The sequence below is a fragment of the Marmota marmota genome, unplaced genomic scaffold (genome assembly GCF_001458135.2).
Source record: "Marmota marmota marmota unplaced genomic scaffold, marMar, whole genome shotgun sequence".
NCBI lineage: Eukaryota > Metazoa > Chordata > Mammalia > Rodentia > Sciuridae > Marmota > Marmota marmota.
In genome coordinates, this window is record NW_026000242.1 from 17452973 (window position 1) to 17470798 (window position 17826).

At 33.2% G+C, this 17826-nt stretch overlaps 1 protein-coding gene across 8 annotated transcripts in view; it reads right to left on the reverse strand.

Moving 5' to 3' along the window:
* The window catches only part of Gria4 (glutamate ionotropic receptor AMPA type subunit 4), a 344863-nt gene that overhangs the window by 78283 nt on the left and 248754 nt on the right, over positions 1 to 17826 (reverse strand). For all 8 annotated transcript variants that reach the window (XM_048795827.1, XM_048795822.1, XM_015489929.2 and 5 more), the window contains one exon: positions 2107 to 2160. In XM_048795827.1, coding sequence (XP_048651784.1) covers positions 2107 to 2160 — 54 coding nt within the window. The remainder of the gene's footprint in view (positions 1 to 2106; positions 2161 to 17826) is intronic.

Below are 17826 nucleotides of genomic sequence, written 5' to 3' on the forward strand. Positions count from 1 at the left end.
GAAAAATCAGTTCTTACATATTAAATCAGTCTTGAAGAGTTGGTTAATTAGCATATTTTTTAAATTATAAAATCTGAATTGTAAATTTTATATGAAATTATTTTCTTCATTTATTATAGAATGCTGCTATTATGTAGATTTACAATAGATTTTTGACTATTAACCTTGTATCCTGCAACCCTGCTAAACTCACTTATTGGTTTTATGATAATGTTTTGATTTCTTAGATTTTTTTTATAACAAAATCTTGTTCCTTTTAAATCTGGATTCCTTTTATTTATTTTCTCACTTAATTGACCTTGATGGGATCCTTGGTATGATATTCAATAGAAGTGGTGAGAAGATACCTCCTTATCTTATTTTCAGATATTAGGGAAATCATTCAGTCTTTCAACATTAAGTGTAATGTTAATGTAGCTTTTTATTTTGATTCTTGATTGGCTTCACATTTAAGACTCTTATGCACATAATTCTCAATAAATAGTTATTGATTGACCAAATGAAACAAAAATCACTCTGGTCTTGTAATTAAGAGTCCTTTAGGGATAAATGAATGTCAACAGAATCTATCTGAGTACACTATATTATACAGACATGTTCATGTCAGTGATCTAATCATGTGATACAAAGATATCAACTGCATATGACAAAAACTTATTTTTAAGTGAAAGTGATGGTTCTATTGCTACCACAAGCAAAAGAGTTTTTCTGCTTCATATGTTGGTATTTTGGATAGCTTAAATATGCTGCCATCTACTAGGGCTGTTTATGACAGGTTATGCTATCCATTAGAGTGCTATAAATATTAATTCTTTCCATTTTGTGCTGGTTTATTTATTTTTGTTGCCAATGTCAGCAACTCACTTCTGGAAAGATAGTTTATAACATTGAGTTTTTTTCCCCTGCACTCTGTTGTTTGGAAAGAATAAATGTCAAACCCCTCTATTTGCAGTAAAGTAATTAATTAGAATCTCATTATATAATGTCACTGTAGATACAGACATCCCATAATCATAGGATCTTTTATAGTGATTAATGACAGAATATATTTGCTTTAAGATTTGAATCTTTATAAAAATAATAAAACACATCTATTGGATTATTAAAAGTAATGGAAAAGACAAGTAAAAAATTTCCAGTATTTATATGATAATCCATTAAGTTGCAAAATTATAGTTTATTCAAGAAATGCAATACAGTAATGACTCACAATCTATTGCTGCATTTCATTACCTTAGCTCCACACTGAAATCCTATTCACTAAAGACTAAAAATTTCTATCTTAACATGTGATGTTCCACTCACTATATGAAATGAGGGACAAAGCTGAATCTCTTTTGTATCCTTTAGTTTCTTTCCTACTTCACTCAAAAGATACTCACCAAAGAAATGTGTCATGGGGGTAGATTAGAAAGGAGAAAGCATTCCTGACTTTTCCAGGATAAGCCACTTTGGGGATCAAGCCCTCAGGGCAGGTGGTACTTTAATAAAGCAAGAGAGAATGAACCTCCAGAGACAATTCCAGTGCATACCCCAACCCACACAGACATTGAAGGGCTAGCAAGAAGTATGTAGTGGGCCTTGTCAAGAGATCTATGAGTCCCTGTCTTAGCCCTCTAAGAACTTCATTAATGTGCATGTATCCTGTTCATTAGCCATCTCTGTGTAATATGTGAAAATTTGATGTAGTTTTTAAAAAATGTATTACTTCCAGTCAAAAGATTCAGTTATAATTATTATATTTTTCTTGAATTGGAGAACATAGGTTATTAGTTTAGATGATTCATGAAATACCCAAGTATTGGCAATCTTCATCCATAGAGAAGCATTTATCGTTTAGACAGACAAACCAGTATTTAACTTGACAAGTAATAAACACTACAATGAATTTTTAAGTCTCTTTGGCAGATACCCAGCTAATTTGCATAAAAATATTGAATTCTACATTAGAAATGTGATGATCATTGTAGTAAAATAGTCCATGAGTTAGAAACACAGTAGGCAATGTTGTTTGACTATTTATTGTAGCATTATTTTAAGGCATGGTTAAAATAGTTTTAATGCATGAGTGATTCATATGAAAAGTAGAAAAGAAAGAATTCTTACCAAATTTGCAATGATATAATGGTAGCCTTTAACATGCTTTCCAACACTCACAATCTGTGGAGATATAAGGAAATAAAATAAACTATTGTAGCATAATTTCATGTGGAAATATGATGGGGGAAATAATATAGTTTTCCTTATAAAAGTCAGATATTCTAATTAGAAGAACTTTATAAGCCACACTAAATATAAGTGGTTAAAATAAAAACAAACATTATTTTATTTCATTCATTCACTTTTGCTTCATTTATAACTAACCAATTATTTTATTGTACTTTGTTTCAAAAGTAGTTTAATTTCCTTAGAGAAAATGAAAAAGCTAAGAACCAACGATTTATTTCTAAAGAGAAATAAACTATTTCTAAAGAGAATATATTTCTAAATGTATCTATTTCTAAAGAGATTGCACTAACATAAATAATTATGACCTGAAGAATTTAGATGTAGTTTATTTATTGATAACAACTTTATTTTTCCTTTGGAGATTAAAAAATTCTTATTTTCTATAAAACTGAAAATTCCTTGAATAAGAGAAAATCTAATTATAATTGCTAATGAGCAGCTTTGCAACCTCTGATAGCCTAAAAAATAAAACAAGATTTTCATACTTTTTCATTATTAAGGAAAAAATTCATTTTTTAGCATTTTGATATCCTCAGAAATTCTTTTTGCATTTGAATGACTTGAGTATGAAATAAAGAAAAACCCCTGTAATACCAGAACTCAATTATGTTTCATGGGTGAAATGAAACTTCTGCCCATCTTTTCATTTCGATAGCATCATAGATACTCATTGACTTCAAATTTCTACATTTTCACTATGACTAGTTTGAATTTCTAACTTTTCATTATTCAGGGTTTGTTCTACTGCCTATGAGGATTGCCCTTCAATTCTGGATAATTATCAGCCAAAATCCCTTAAATTATTACCACAAAGTGTTTTGAATTTGGTTCTAATAGATACTATGATACTAGAATCACCAACCTGTGGCTACTTTTTGATAATTTCTCAGATTATAGATCAGTGTGTGTGTGTGTGTGTGTGTGTGTGTGTGTATTCAAAATATAATCTGCATGAAGAAAAAGGCTCTGATAATTTTTGGCGAAATATTTCCCTCACCTCACTCAGCCCAATTGGGGACAGAAAAGACATAACTGACTTCAGGTATACATGGTGGATATTTTTCTCCTCCAGCTTTATTAGATTGTTACCTTTCGATGATTACACTTTATAAGGAGTCTAAGATCTAATTTGTTGCCTTGGCTGACCCCAAAGCTCTTGTTCTTGGATGAGCACTGAATCCCCAATTGGTTACCTAATCTGGTGAGTTCTCTAAAGCTCTTGGCCCCTGAAGATTTCCTTTACTTTCTCGAAATTCAGCTTTACATTTGTAACTTTATAGAGCTGTTCTACATTTTTAAAATTGCCAGATGTGCCATCAAGAAAAGGACAAGCAATAAAAAGATAAACTTATAAAGAGAGTTGAATAAAGAAGCATTTTAATGAATTGTTGTATTGGATGATCCAAACCTGTGTGATTTAGTATGAGTGTAGCAGGTTAGAGCCATTTTATTGTTTGGGATTCTCAGATATAGCTTGTGTAAAAGGGGAAGGGTAAACTTGATAATTGGTACTTGGTTAGGAAACTGCATACTCTAGTACTGAGTCTACCATAGATTCCTGCACTTTGGCCTCAGCAGGGATTGTTGCATTATTTTTTTCTTTCTGATTCACTACCACTTTCTCTTGTATGATTATTTAAGGCTTCTCTGCACTCTCTTTAAGCCTCCATGCCCAACCTGCTTCTTTTTATAACACTCTCAACTTATGGTCTTTGCATGACTACAGTCAAACACTTATGCCAGTTTTATAAAATATTCACTTTAAGGTATAATACAGTTGTAAATGTTAAAATATGTGGAACCACTGGAAAATTGGTACTGGGTATTTCCATAAAAATCATTACTGTCCAGCAAAGAACTGTAATCAATTAAAGCCACAAATAACTGAAAGGGATAAAAATCCTGACAGAAAAGTTCTCTCAGAACTCCATATACCTCAAGACAGGAGAATGTAGAGGTGAAGAGGCTGCATCTTTTAAATAGAAACAGATGATGCATCTAGACAAAGAATAACAACCCAGAGTCTGTTTAGAGTTCTGAAGATTAGATGAGGAAGGATACACGTTATATTGATCTCTGCTTTCAAAAGGCCCATCTTCACAAGAATTAAACATGTTATTGATTAATTGAATCCTTTAATTACTTTTTTTGTTTATTTTCAGTAAATAAATAATTCTTTAGAAACATCAATGGTGTTGGCTGAATAATTTAGTTTTAAACTCAGGGTTATGTATATTTATAAGTTAAATACCAGATATAAACACTGTAATTGTTTTATTAACAAATTATGGCTTCATCAGTCTTTGTGAGTGTAACTTCTAAGTCTTTTTTCTTTAATTAAAGTTAGAAAAAAATATATCCAAAGCACCATTTCTTCATGAGTTCACCTGTCAATTCAGCTTAATTCAGTGAAGTGCCTTCTATGTTTCAGTTTTGGGGGTAGGAGATTCAAGGAGCAGGATGGTAAATCAGTCAGTGTTACTGTCACAAGATTGTTTATTATTCATAAGGGGATAAGACCCAAAGAGAAAAATCATAAATATAAGGAAAAGTGAGGAGAGTACTGTGGCTTTCAAAAAGAAAGCTATATTATTTGCTTGGGAGAACAAGGCAGATTTTTTTCCCTTCTTTCCACATTTTTTTTTGGTGTATTGTAGTTATATATATTGATGAGATTTGTGTTACATATATGCACATGTACACGATATTAAAATATAGTTTGGTCAATATCACTCCCCAGCACTTCACCCTTCTTCCCCAACTCCCACCCAGCCAACAAGATAGATTTTAAGACAATAGACACTAAATAAATATTGACTGAATGGTTGAATCTTAAGTTTAAGAGAATACAAATGCCACAAATATTAAAATAGTGAGGTTAACTTGAAACATGCAGATAAATAAAAGTTTGGCCTTCAATGCATAGACAGATCTTGTGGTAATTCTTTGTGGATCAATGGTTTATGAAGCACTCAGGAGTCCTTCTATAAGGGATGGCACATAATACCTGAAAGCATTATGAAACTGATTCTGTATCAAGCAATACCTTCTGCTAAAGACATGCAGTGGCACATTCAAGTATGAATGGTTCTGTTTTTCCTTTGAGTGTGATCTTATAAGTCATCTGGAACTTCTCTCAGATGTCATCATGTTCCAGAGAATTCACTGACATCAAGAAAAGAGTACAATGTGTATGGTTGTGTTCGGGTCACTACACTGGTAAATGCTGGAAGCTTACTCTCGTTAATCCTCCTTTATTTTTTATTTATTTTTTGTTATTAGTTGTTCAAAACATTACATAGCTCTTGACATATCATATTTCATACATTTGATTCAAGTGGGTTATGAGCTCCCATTTTTACCCCGTATACAGATTGCAGAATCACATCGGTTACACATCCATGTTTTTACATATTGCCATACTAGTGTCTGTTGTATTCTGTTGCCTTTCCTATCCTCTACTATCCCTCCTCCCCTCCTCTCCCCTCCCATCTTCTCTCTCTACCCCATCTACTGTACTTCATTTATCTCCCTTGTTTTTTTCCCTTTCCCCTCACTTCCTCTTATATGTAATTTTGTATAACAATGAGACCCTCATTGTTATACAAAAGTTAATCCTCCTTTAGATAGAGTTCCTAACTCCCACATGTCCCCCCAATGTTGATTTTTAAAGTGCTTCACTACACACACACACACACACACACTTCTTTCCTTCCTTCCTTTTTTCCTTCCTTCCTTCCTTCCTTCCTTCCTTCCTTCCTTCCTTCCTTCCTTCCTCCTTTCATCCCTTTCTTCCTTCCTTTGCACACTGAACCTTGAACCTCTGAGCCATATTCCTAGCTCTTTTGATTTTTTATTTTGAGACAGGGTCTGTCCAAATTGCTTAGGGCCTCACTAAGATGCTGAGGCTGGCTTTTAAAAACAAAAACAAAACAAAACAAAACAAAGAAACACCTTTTAGTTGTTAATGAACGTTTATTTATTTATTTATTTTACTTATTTATGTGTGGTGCTGAGGATCAAACCCAGGCTCTCACACATGTGAGACAAGAACTCTCCCACTGAGCCCCAGCCCCAGCCCCCTAGGGTGGCTTTCACTTGGGATCCTCCTGCTGGGATGCTTCACAATATATTTTGGAAACAAAACTTTGGTTTTCACTGAAGAAAAAGGTAAGGCAAGGTGCTTTAGTAAAAAGGTTGCAGACTGAAACTACAATCTTGAAAAATAATATCACAACTTTAGTTTCAAGGAAAGATACATAAATGAAGTGAGGAAAATAAAGTACCCCAGACAAAGAACTAAGGCTGTTAAGTAACCAGAATTTAGGGAAAGAATAGAAATGTGAGTTCTCATCTGATATTTGAAGATAAAGATATGTATGTCTATGAGTATTGCATATGCCTGCATGTATATGTGTATGTGCATATATTTTTTATATTCTTCTATACTTGGAGAGGTTAGAGATTATAAAAGTTTCTAATTAGGAAAAATCCTTTTTTAGTGAAAGAGAAGGGTGCGAGAATTGCATGTAAAAGATTGGCTGCTTCTTAATGTAGTGGCCTTTCTCTCACTGAAGTTCAGTGATTCATTCCCAGTAAAGGATGTTGGGGTAAGGTCTTTCTTTGGGTATAGAGTCCTATGTATCTTTGTGTCTTCATCAGGGACTATAATAGACTCTACTTACCCACCTTATCATTTCAATGCATACACACTCACATGCCCAAATTAGCACCTAGGTTTTCTTTCATCAGAGTTTCCTCTGGTCTTTAGATCCCATTCTGCCCTAGGAAGAGGGAAGTGGACAGAAGTGACAGTGTGTTAAAGCCCTCTTCTGCTCTAGTAGTCTTCATTCAGTGTCTGACAAGTTGCTGTGTAAATCCTCCAAATCTTTCCCTTTCACAAGAGAAATGATCCCTATCTATGTGTCCTGCACTAGCTTCCTCCAGTAATTAGTTTACACTCATTCCAAACTGGATTAAACCTTTGTCACCCACATGCTAATTTGCTTGATGAATACACCTTTGATCCACTACATTTCTCTACTCCCTTTCCAGTATATTTTTCACCTCCCACACAGTTTGCACAAAAATTCTTGTCTTAAGGCTGGCTTCTGAGGAAAATCAAGCTATGCCAGTCTCCAAGTAAAAATCTCAGTGATATGGGAACAGAATCAGTAATGTAAGGGGTGGGGGAAGCTTACCTTTGTTGGCTTACTGTGTCATACTTTCATCTCAAGTGTAACACCTCTGTATTATATCTAAGTCCCTAATCTGTATGCATAACCAAGGACTCAAATTGCACAAACTGCCAGACTGTTATTTGGATATCTAAAATTAGTGAAAACTATTTATTCTCTCACATATATAAACAGGAATGATTTAGTGTCATTTTTTGATAATTTCTTTGTATTCTTAACACAGGATCTGCCCCCCACCCCCATATTGTCTTATATACCCATTTTAAGCACTTATTTGTTACTGTTTCTTCTTTGCCTTTATCCAGAATGTCTCAACACATTCTTTAGTTGTTATCTTTTCCTGTAGTAGAATTTGTATCAGTCTTTACCAATTTTACTAATTAGCAAATTGAAGGCCCTATAAGGTATACTGCACAAAGAGGGTCTTAGAGCTACAGGGTGAAAAGCTAGTGCTGAAATTCCGATGTTTAATTCCTGCTTTTGTGTGACATCCATTCATCCCTCTGTGGTATCCATAACTGACTACAGAAAGCATATTAAAGACTGTGTATACCCTTCCCTCTGCCTATTATGATGGTTCTAAAATTCTACATCCATAAAGCTTGAATAATATGATTCTCATAATGTTAACTATGAACATCCCTTAGCAGATCTTCATTTTGATTTAACAGCATTTTAATTTACTGACTTAGATTATTTTCAAAGAAGCACCAAAGATTCTATAGCATATGTGATTATACATTTGAAGCACATATAATAGCTTGAAAGAACCAGTTAGAAACATGCTATTTTTTAATTAAAGACACATTTTGTAAGAAGCAATATAAAAGTAATTTGTATGAGATATAAATGGAAGAGGGTAAACTCTTGAAGGGGGTAAACAAACATATTTTTTAAAGATCAGTAAGTGATGAAACTGGGTCTCCAGTTCAGGTATTTTGAATATAGTTTTTGTATTTCTTTTATTACAGTCTTTCCCTTTAGACCATAGCCATTCACAAAAATGACTAATTTTGGAGCAATGATAATATATTTTTCATGAGAGGAGAATGAATAAAACATACTTAAAAGGGTGACATGCTTTATCACATTTGATATTTGATGAATATCATACTGGTTGATGAGAAAAATCAGCTTTCTCATAATGAAGCAAATGACACAATCCTTTTCTTGTAAATATCTCCTGTTTGAACATACTTCTTATTTGAATAATATATATATATATATATAAATATATATTTGAATAATATACTTCTTATTTGAACAATGTTCTTTGTTCTATTTTGTGTGAGATAGGGATAGAGACACATGGATGGAGAGCTACCAGGTAGGCTTAATGCATCCAAGTGTAGGTTTGCAGCTTCATCATACATCTCTAAGAAAGCTAATTAGCAGAAAAGCTTAAATAACTTAGATTTAATTTTAAATGGCTTGTACTTTACTAGATCTATATTTAAAATAACAGTTTGAGTATACCCCCTAAATTTAATACTCAACTAAATCCAATAAATGATTTATCAATTACAAGTTAAGCCATGTACACTATAATTCGGTATTAAATACCTTTTATGGTTCTCTCTTTGAAAAATGGCAATTCCATAAACAGAAGTACATAGTTAACATTTATTAATCAATAATAATAAGACTATTTCATCTCTTGAGCTGTCCCTTATTGGATATATCATCAACAAATCAACATCCATCCCTGCAAAACTTGAGGGGACTGTTGATGATAGAAATTCCAGTTATTTTTATTTATTTATTTTTTCTTTTTTGGTACTGGGGATTGAACTCCCAGGCACTCAATCACTGAGCCACATTCCCAGCCCCATTTTGTATTTTATTTAGAGACAGAGTCTCACTGAGTTGTTTAGCAACTCGCTGTTGCTGAGGTTGGCTTTGAACTTGAAATCCTTCTGTCTCAGCCTCTAGAGCCGCTGGGATGAGAGGCATGTGCCGCCAGTCCAGGCCGTAAGTTATTTTTCAATGTCATATATATCCCAAACAAATATATATTTATGATAAAATATTTGCTGAATTTTAAGACCAAATATGCTCAAGATGAAACCATTTGTTCAAACATGGCTGCATAGGCACCCTGTGGACATGGTGGTGGATGGATGACTTCTGAGACCCAGTCTCTCTGAGAGTCTGATTCTGTCACTGGTATAGAGGACTGTGTGAGCCACTAGTTCTGGGAGGCTTCTATTAATATAGCAGATTTCCACTCTATCCCCTTGATTTTATATTTCTTTCTTCATCATATTTGCACTATTATCATCTGAACATTCTTTCCTCTCTCATTTTAATTCAAGATTTCTGTAATCTTCTTGGATGAATACTAGGCAAATAAAATGTAGAGTGGCTGTGAAAAAATTGTTCTGTTGCCAATTTTGCATGGAACAGTAGGTTAAATAAGGCTTGAGAGGTTTCTTCTCTTTAGGAATTTTTAGAGACTTTAATATGTTAATATACACTGAAATCTCAAGAGCCAGATAGTGTTCAGTTGTGTTGAAGTTTTAAAAGGTGGTTTAAGGACATCCTTCCTCCAGCATTGACTTTCACTTACTTACCTCCTTCCTTAACTTTCACATGCAAGTCACACTTTGTTACTTTAGCACAAACATAAATGTTGCTGTAGAAACATTTAAAAATTTTCTTTCAGTATTGATTACTTTTTATCCACATTAACTCAACCAGATCATTTGAAGCATATTTAAAGTAAGTTCTGTCCATAACTTTTGGTAAAGCACCTTCCTCACTCTTTAATAACTTCAGTTAATAACTTTTTGATCACAAGTTTTAAAATTTGCATATGTAGTTATATTCAGTGGATGAAAATGTGATCAATTAAATATATAAGACATATGATCCTGAAGTTATACTACTTGCATTTATTTTAGTAGGATAGTTCCTTTGCATTTGAGTTTATTTGGACTTTTTAATGGTACTCATCAAAAAAAGTCAGGTAGTAGAGAATCAGATCCCTATATGGTAAATTCAGAGAGGAAGCAGATAAATGAGTATAAAAGTTTTACATAAACCCTTCACATTTTTTGAATGATTAACCCTAATATTATTTTAAAGAAGAAAAAAGTTATGACTACAGAGATAAAAGCCAGGAAAAAAATACCTCTCATAAATCAGATTGACCTATGTACTATAGGTATGTAATATTTACACCGCAAACTCCATAATAAGTATTTTGCCCTCATTTTATATGTGTCAGTCAAAATTTAAAGGCTATTATCTATATTGACTAATGATATTGTTAAAATTGCCAAAGGGATTTTCCTTTTTTTAAAAAAAACCTAGTTAGGTCAGATCAGTTGTATTTCTCAAAAGCTTAATAAAGTAATGAAAACTATTAATCCCTAAAATAAGTGTGTATCATGGTTCTTGGCAAAGTAGACATTTAGTAAATAAGTTTAGTAAATGTTATGAGTTGAATGTGAGATATCCCAAAGCTCATGTGTGAGACAATGCAAGAAGGTTTGGAGGAGAAATGAGTGTGTTGTAACCTTAACCTAATCAGTAAATTAATCCCTGATGTGATTAACTAGTGGTGACTGGAGACAGGTGGGGTATGGCTGGAGGAAGTGGTTCACTGGGGGCGTGGCTTTTAGGTACATAATTTTTTGTATTTGGAGAGTGGAATCTTTCTCTCGCTTTCTGATCACCATGAGAACTGTTTCCCTCCACCATACTCCTCCATCATGATGTCAGCTTCACCTTGAGTCCCAAGAAATGGAACTGGTCTTCTATGAACTAAGAACTCTGAAACTGTGAGCCCTCAAATAAACTTTTCCTCCTTTGAAATTGTCCTGGTTGGGTCTTTTAGTGCCAGCAGTGAAAAAGCTGACTAAAACAGTAAATGACTTTTCATTTTCAGCTTTTGGCACCATCAGTTTGCTTGTTTGCCTTGATCATCTTCTCTTTCCCCTGTATTTGATGCTCAGTTACACTTACAAGCTTGCCCTGGATATACAGCTTTCTGTTGCTCTGTATTCGCAGGTCATCTGCCTCAAATTCCCATTCCCTGCTTTCCTTTCTGAGGAATTCTAATTTATCTTTCAACAATTGTATTTCATCTTTTCTTCACTTTTACACATTGTGGTAAATTATTTGTGTTCCTCTTTTTTTCTATTTGGAGTTTCTTCAAGAGATGAATTGAACTTTCATAAAAGACTTGGAACTTGTATGTATTAGTAAATTTGGGTAAAATAGTGACCAAAAGGATGAGCATTGCATTCATGTATAAGACAGAAAACTTATTGTATGAAATGGGAAGACATAGAAAATCTGTTTATCTTGTGTTGCCTGCAATATGTTTATATTGTTATGTCATTTTATCATAAGCACAACATTATAAAAGTGAAACATTGGTTCTGGTTCTGTGCTTTTAAAGGGGAGGACAAATGGCGAGTACAGAGGTAATTGAGGATTAGACATTAGAATATAACAATTGTTTGTTATAATTGCTCTCAGAAAAACCTTAAAAAAACAGAAAATAAATATCTTATGAACCATGTTAATCTTCTATTTTTTAATTTTTTTTTTTTGTAAAAGCAATAGTAGTTTGATTTCCTTCCATAATATTAAACTTGAAACAAATTATATGCAAGCTTGGAGAAAACCTACATCAGTAGAAAAGTCATGTTCAGTTATGTGGTTTATTTTAAGGGGAGAGTTAAGAATAAATTTGTTTCCTTACCTTTCTGACGGAATCAAAATGATTAAAAATGCATTATTTCATTTATTGGTGGCTATTTTGTTTTGTTCCAGAACTATATAAGTACTCTATGATTTATAAAAGTGTAGTTATATTTTTGATGCTTGAAAGACTCAGGACAGTGTCTTCAAAGGTACTATTGAATGTTTTCCTTCCTTTTTGTTACCCTCACCATCTTTTTAACATTTAGAGAGTAGATGTAAAATTCTATGGAAATGAATTATGAATTTATTTTCTCTTTTCTAATTAATAAGGAGTATTACATGCTTTTTCTTAAACCATAGTTAAATACTGGGGTGCAGCTTAGTCCGATTTAAGGCTAGAGAAACTAATTAATTTTAAACCTCTAAATTATCAAGGAGATTTTGCTTAATCTTTTTTAAAAGACTGAACTTTTGAATCTTCACATCCAAACAACAGAGGAAATTATCCTAAAAACTGTTCTTGTAACTAAAACAATGTAGTTGAACCAAACCTAATCCGAGAATTCTGAATTCTCCCAAGACAAAAAAAAAAAATTGCATTCTGACAATCATACTTTTCTTCTTTCTTGAAAAACTTATATCCTTTATTTTCATCATTTAAAAAACTTTATAAATGAGGTATAGCTGCAACATTGCAACAGTTGCTAGGAGACAATGAAACACACCCTGTTTCCATTTGCACTAGTCTGGCTGACATCTGTAAAGGTGTTTCTGTTTTCCATGAGAACAATCAGCTCAGTGTATTCTAATGGGACTTGTCCATTCAAACCAATTCAGACAAAAAGTAAGATTAAAGAAGTAAAATTCACTTTCTTAGAATAATTTTAAATCTTTTGAACTTCTTGTTTTGTTGCAGATCCTGACTGAGCAAAGCTTGATATGCAAAAGGAATTTTATAATGAAGCAAAAGCAGCCAGCTCTGCCAATGCTGCAGTGCGGGAAAACGCTGATATGATTTTTTTTTTGCTGTAGTAATTTCTTTGGGTGCTTAATTTGTTCCTGCTGCATCTCATTCATTGTTACTTTAATATATGGAAATGAAACTCTAGTGGGTTTTTTAGCCTACACAACAAATTCTAGAATACATAGGTTTTCCTTCATTTTTTTGGGGTAAGAGTCTGAATAAGAAAGCTTTCCAGGTAATTGAAAGCTCACCTTCAGGAGCTCCAGGACTGCTGGGTGCTCTTTCCTTAAACACATAGAAGCAATGTCTCCTGCCCATGTTTTCAAGTAAGGCATATTCAGATTTTCAATTATTCGACAATTAGTTTTTGAGTGATATATTGGTAAATGATAAACTCTGCTCTGATGGAAAATGCATTTAATAAGGAAAGACAATTAGCTAAACTGATGCAATATAAGAGACCTACCCCTTTTCTCCCTCTAATCTTTACAACTTCATCCTCAATAATATTCCATTTTAATTTCTTCCTTTCCCCTTTACTCAGCTTTTATCATATAGAATACTCTTCATCTTCTTTGTATTTTTTTTTTTCTGCCCTGGACTATTCTTGCCCCTTTTCTGTACTTGGAAAAACACAATGCAATTTTAATTGAAATACCTGTTTTCTCTCTCAAACATTCCTAATTGCAGTGGACTTTACTTGTCATCCCATCTGCTGACTTCTGGATACATTTCATAATATTTCTGTTCCTGAAGCCATCAAATGGTCTTGTAATGATTCATTCATGCTTTTTAGCTCCCCGCTTGAGTGCAAGTATTCGTTGCAGGGATCTTCTATGACACTGCAGATCCTGCCTGGAACAACATCTGGCATGTAGATGTTGTATGAACCTACAAGGTGTGGAGCACAGAGTTGTTCTTCCCACTGCTATCCAGATGTTTGCTACCTCATCCTTGTATAAAAGACTTGAATGACCAAAGCCATGATCTCTAATTATCAGACAGCTTCTGGAGTGACTCCTTCTCCTCATAACTAAGGATCTTTCTTTTCTTCTTTTTGCTTCTTTTTGTCTCTTCTGTCTCTTCAAGTTTGGTTCTGAGTTTTTAAAAAATTAATTTGATATGAAAAAAGAAAAAGATTTTATAGCCATTAGCCAGTAGCTAAAACTCCTCAACCAACTATGGGGTACAGTGGCTTTAAATCTCTAGCTTAAAAAAAAATCATTTATTTAATGTCTTTTTTGGGAAGTATAGGTAGAACATACAGAGTTTCAGATTTGGTATAATTCCTAATGTTTGAGAATTGTAAAAATTTGTAAATGCAGACTGTGGATGTACAATCTTGATCTTTCAGTCAGCGTTGTCATGCAATTGCCAATTTGCCCTAGATTCTGCCTGGGACCTGAGATCTCACTTTGGTGGTGCTAGACATGTAGATATCTCTGAGCTTAGAATAAGTTAATAGGAGCTAAGCCCATATTTCACCCTTATGCAAAAATGGTCACATTTATGTTGGGGGGGGGAAATTTCTTCTTTCTAATTGATCTTGCCCTGAGGTAGGATTATTGGTTTTCTTTGGTGATGCAATAAGCTTCTCAAAGGTCAATCATAGCCTCTAGGGATTTTTGATTAATTTGTAAACAGAATGGGGAGGTCACTGGGTTTGCCAATTATCTGAGGTTTACATTGTATCTCTTGGGACACTGACTTTCCCTCTCATATAGTGAAACTGGCAATACTGCTGAAAGGGGTGCCAATTAAATCTGAGATATGTCATAAAGAGACAGTTTGAGATATGCATGAGCCAAATGTAGAGCTGTTTTTTTCCCCCCTGTCCTTTTATTAAATATCAGTTTCATACTGTAAGGCCAGCCTTTACTGTCTTTTCCTGATAAATACTAAGAATCCTTATCCAGCCATGGTATGTCCTGGGGTTGATAGAGTTCCTATTCTCTTCCTAATGCCTTTTATGTCATCATCTATTCATGAAAACTGGCATTCATAGCAGATCCCTGAGGCAGTGTGAAATTCTTCTTCTCTTTCTATGAATTATATTTCTAAAAGAAAGAATATATTTTAATGGGATTTTGGCAAACAGCTTTGGTTTAAACTTAAGTAGATAGGAGTTACTAACCAAACATAAAAATTATCTGTTTAGTTTGTAATTTAGCAGAATATAGTACCTGCATTTATGTGGCTGTGTAGAGTAGATAGCTGAGAAATATCTAAAGAATTAATAACTGTACAGAAAAGGCCACCCAATTGAGGTTTTACATCATACTTCTTTTCAAAACATATTCCATGTATAAAGTTATATATTTCTTCATGATCAAACACAATACAGAAATACTCCATTGGAAAGAGCATTATTGATTTTTAGAGCAAGCAAGGTTTTTCAAGACAATCTCAGATAAATTTTTCTTATTTAAAGTGAGAAGACAAAACATAGGTGATTCAAGAATAAAGTAATTAAATGCTTTTTTTAAAAAATAAGCAATTGAAGATTTTTTATCTATCTCTCAAAGAGTGAAAATACCTCTGTTTTTAAACACTATAGTTCAGTTTATCTGTTCCACAGTATTAGAGTTGGAGGCTCAGTAACAAAAGAAAACCAAACATCTAACTGCAGGACCCCAGGGTGTTTTCACAGTGAAGTGAAAGGTCTGAGCAGTCACTAAGTCTTAAGTGATATTTTGCCAAAATGTATTTTGATGCCAAAAAGATAATTAAGGTCTAGTTTGTTGTTTTTTTGCTACTGGGTTAAAAATGTACATCAAAATCTAATATATTTAAATGTTCAATTGATAAGGTATAATGTAGAAACCCTAGGAATTCTGCAAGTATGAAATTGGGGATTTAAAAGTAATAGAAATGTGTGAAAATAATAGGTAGAAGGCTCTTATTGTAATCTGCTTATTTTGACATAAAAGCAGTTTATTCAATTTCAGTTATATTAACTCATTGTTCGATGTTTTTATTTCTGTGAATATTTTAACAAAATCAACACATGTGCTTTAAGTTGGTTGGAAATCTTAATCTAGAGATTATATATATTTTATGTATATTTTCACGTATAGGAGAAATATGTTTATATTTTTTTCAAAGACTTTAATCATTCACCTATTTTCTTAAATGAATAGAACTCTAAAACATTTATTTATAAAGTTACCATAAGTGCTTTATATGTTGCTCAATTTAAATTGTCATGTGTCCCACCTTAAAGATGATGGGACTTAACAAGTTTGAGCTATTGAAAGCTATTCTAAAACCACTGATGCAAAATTACTCAAGAAAATTAGGTGAGATGAATAAAGCTAGTGTCCCAGATGGTACTTTATAATAGTACTGAGGATTGAACCCTGGGGAATTTACCCATGAGCCATCTTCCCAGCGCTTTTTTTATTTTTTATTTTCAGACAGAGTCTTGCTAAGTTGCTTAGGGCCTCGCTAAATAGCTGAAGATGGCTTTGAACTTGTGATCTTCCTGCTTCAGCCTTCCAAGTTGCTGGGATTATAGGCATGTGCTATTGTGCTGGCTGTACTAACTTCTAGTTCAGCTAGTAGTATTAATTCAAGCACAACTAGAGCCTTTTATCAAAAATTAATCACAAATACATCCAACATTTGAAAAATATTGTAAATTTCTTTAAAAAAATTTTTCCCCCTGGAGATGGTGGACTGACTGAATGGTCCATTGAATTTAGAGAGCCAAAAATACAATTTGTTTGATTAAATTTGATACAAAGAAAGTCACAGTAGACCTAACTTTGTAGTTTCATTATATTTCTATTGCCTTCAATGGCCCAGTGGTGTTATTTACACAAATTCTTCCATTTTCTTATGTCATTTCATGAAAGGAAAAAATATCTTAAACTACACTTTCAAATATTTATTCTTGTCAAAAGATCAACATACAACTTTAAACATCTTAATTGACTTTATTTAAGATTCTAGAATTGGACAGGCCCTCAGAACTAGAGCAGGTTCAAAGATTTCCAGGGTTGTAAAGTAGTCAGACAACATTTATGGACAGAAAACAGAAGTGACATAAATGACAGCTTAATTGGTTACATTTCAGTGTTTTGCCTAGTTTTGAAAAAGCTGGCTGCCGGTGACTGTGCAGCTCAGCAGCTGTGGTGGACTAAGCCTCAGCTACCTGCAATAGGTTAAGTTGCACATCACACATCACTCAAGGATTCAAGGAGATAGCCTCAGGGCTAAACTTAATTTAATATTCTGATGCTCACTTTTTGAAATGTTTGAATGGGTATATGGCTAACTGCAATTTTAAACAGAAACACATTTATAAGAACTAATTAGTTCATGGCATAAAAATAAGTTAAAAAACATTTACAGAAGATGAAACGCTTCTCTATCCATTAACATATGGTTGTTGTCCATTAATATATGTTGAAAGAATATCATGTGGGCTATTTCTGTTATGTTTTTGCAAATTGATACAAATTAAAGTGTCAGGGAATTGATTACTGACAGCATGCCACATAATGTAAAGTGTGCATGTCCTTCTAGAAATTTAATAATATATCCTCTTATCTTCATTTGGATTAATTTCATCATCTTCTGAGAGAAGGGCTACTTTTTCAAAAGCAATTGGCTGACTAAGTTTATTTAGCATTTCACCTTTTATTTTTAAAATTTTATTAAAACAACTTTTATTGCTGTAGTAATTGTACATCTTTATGGGTAAAAGTCTGATATTTTGGTACATGTACGTTGTATACTGATCAACCCAGGATAGTTAGTTTATCCATCATATCA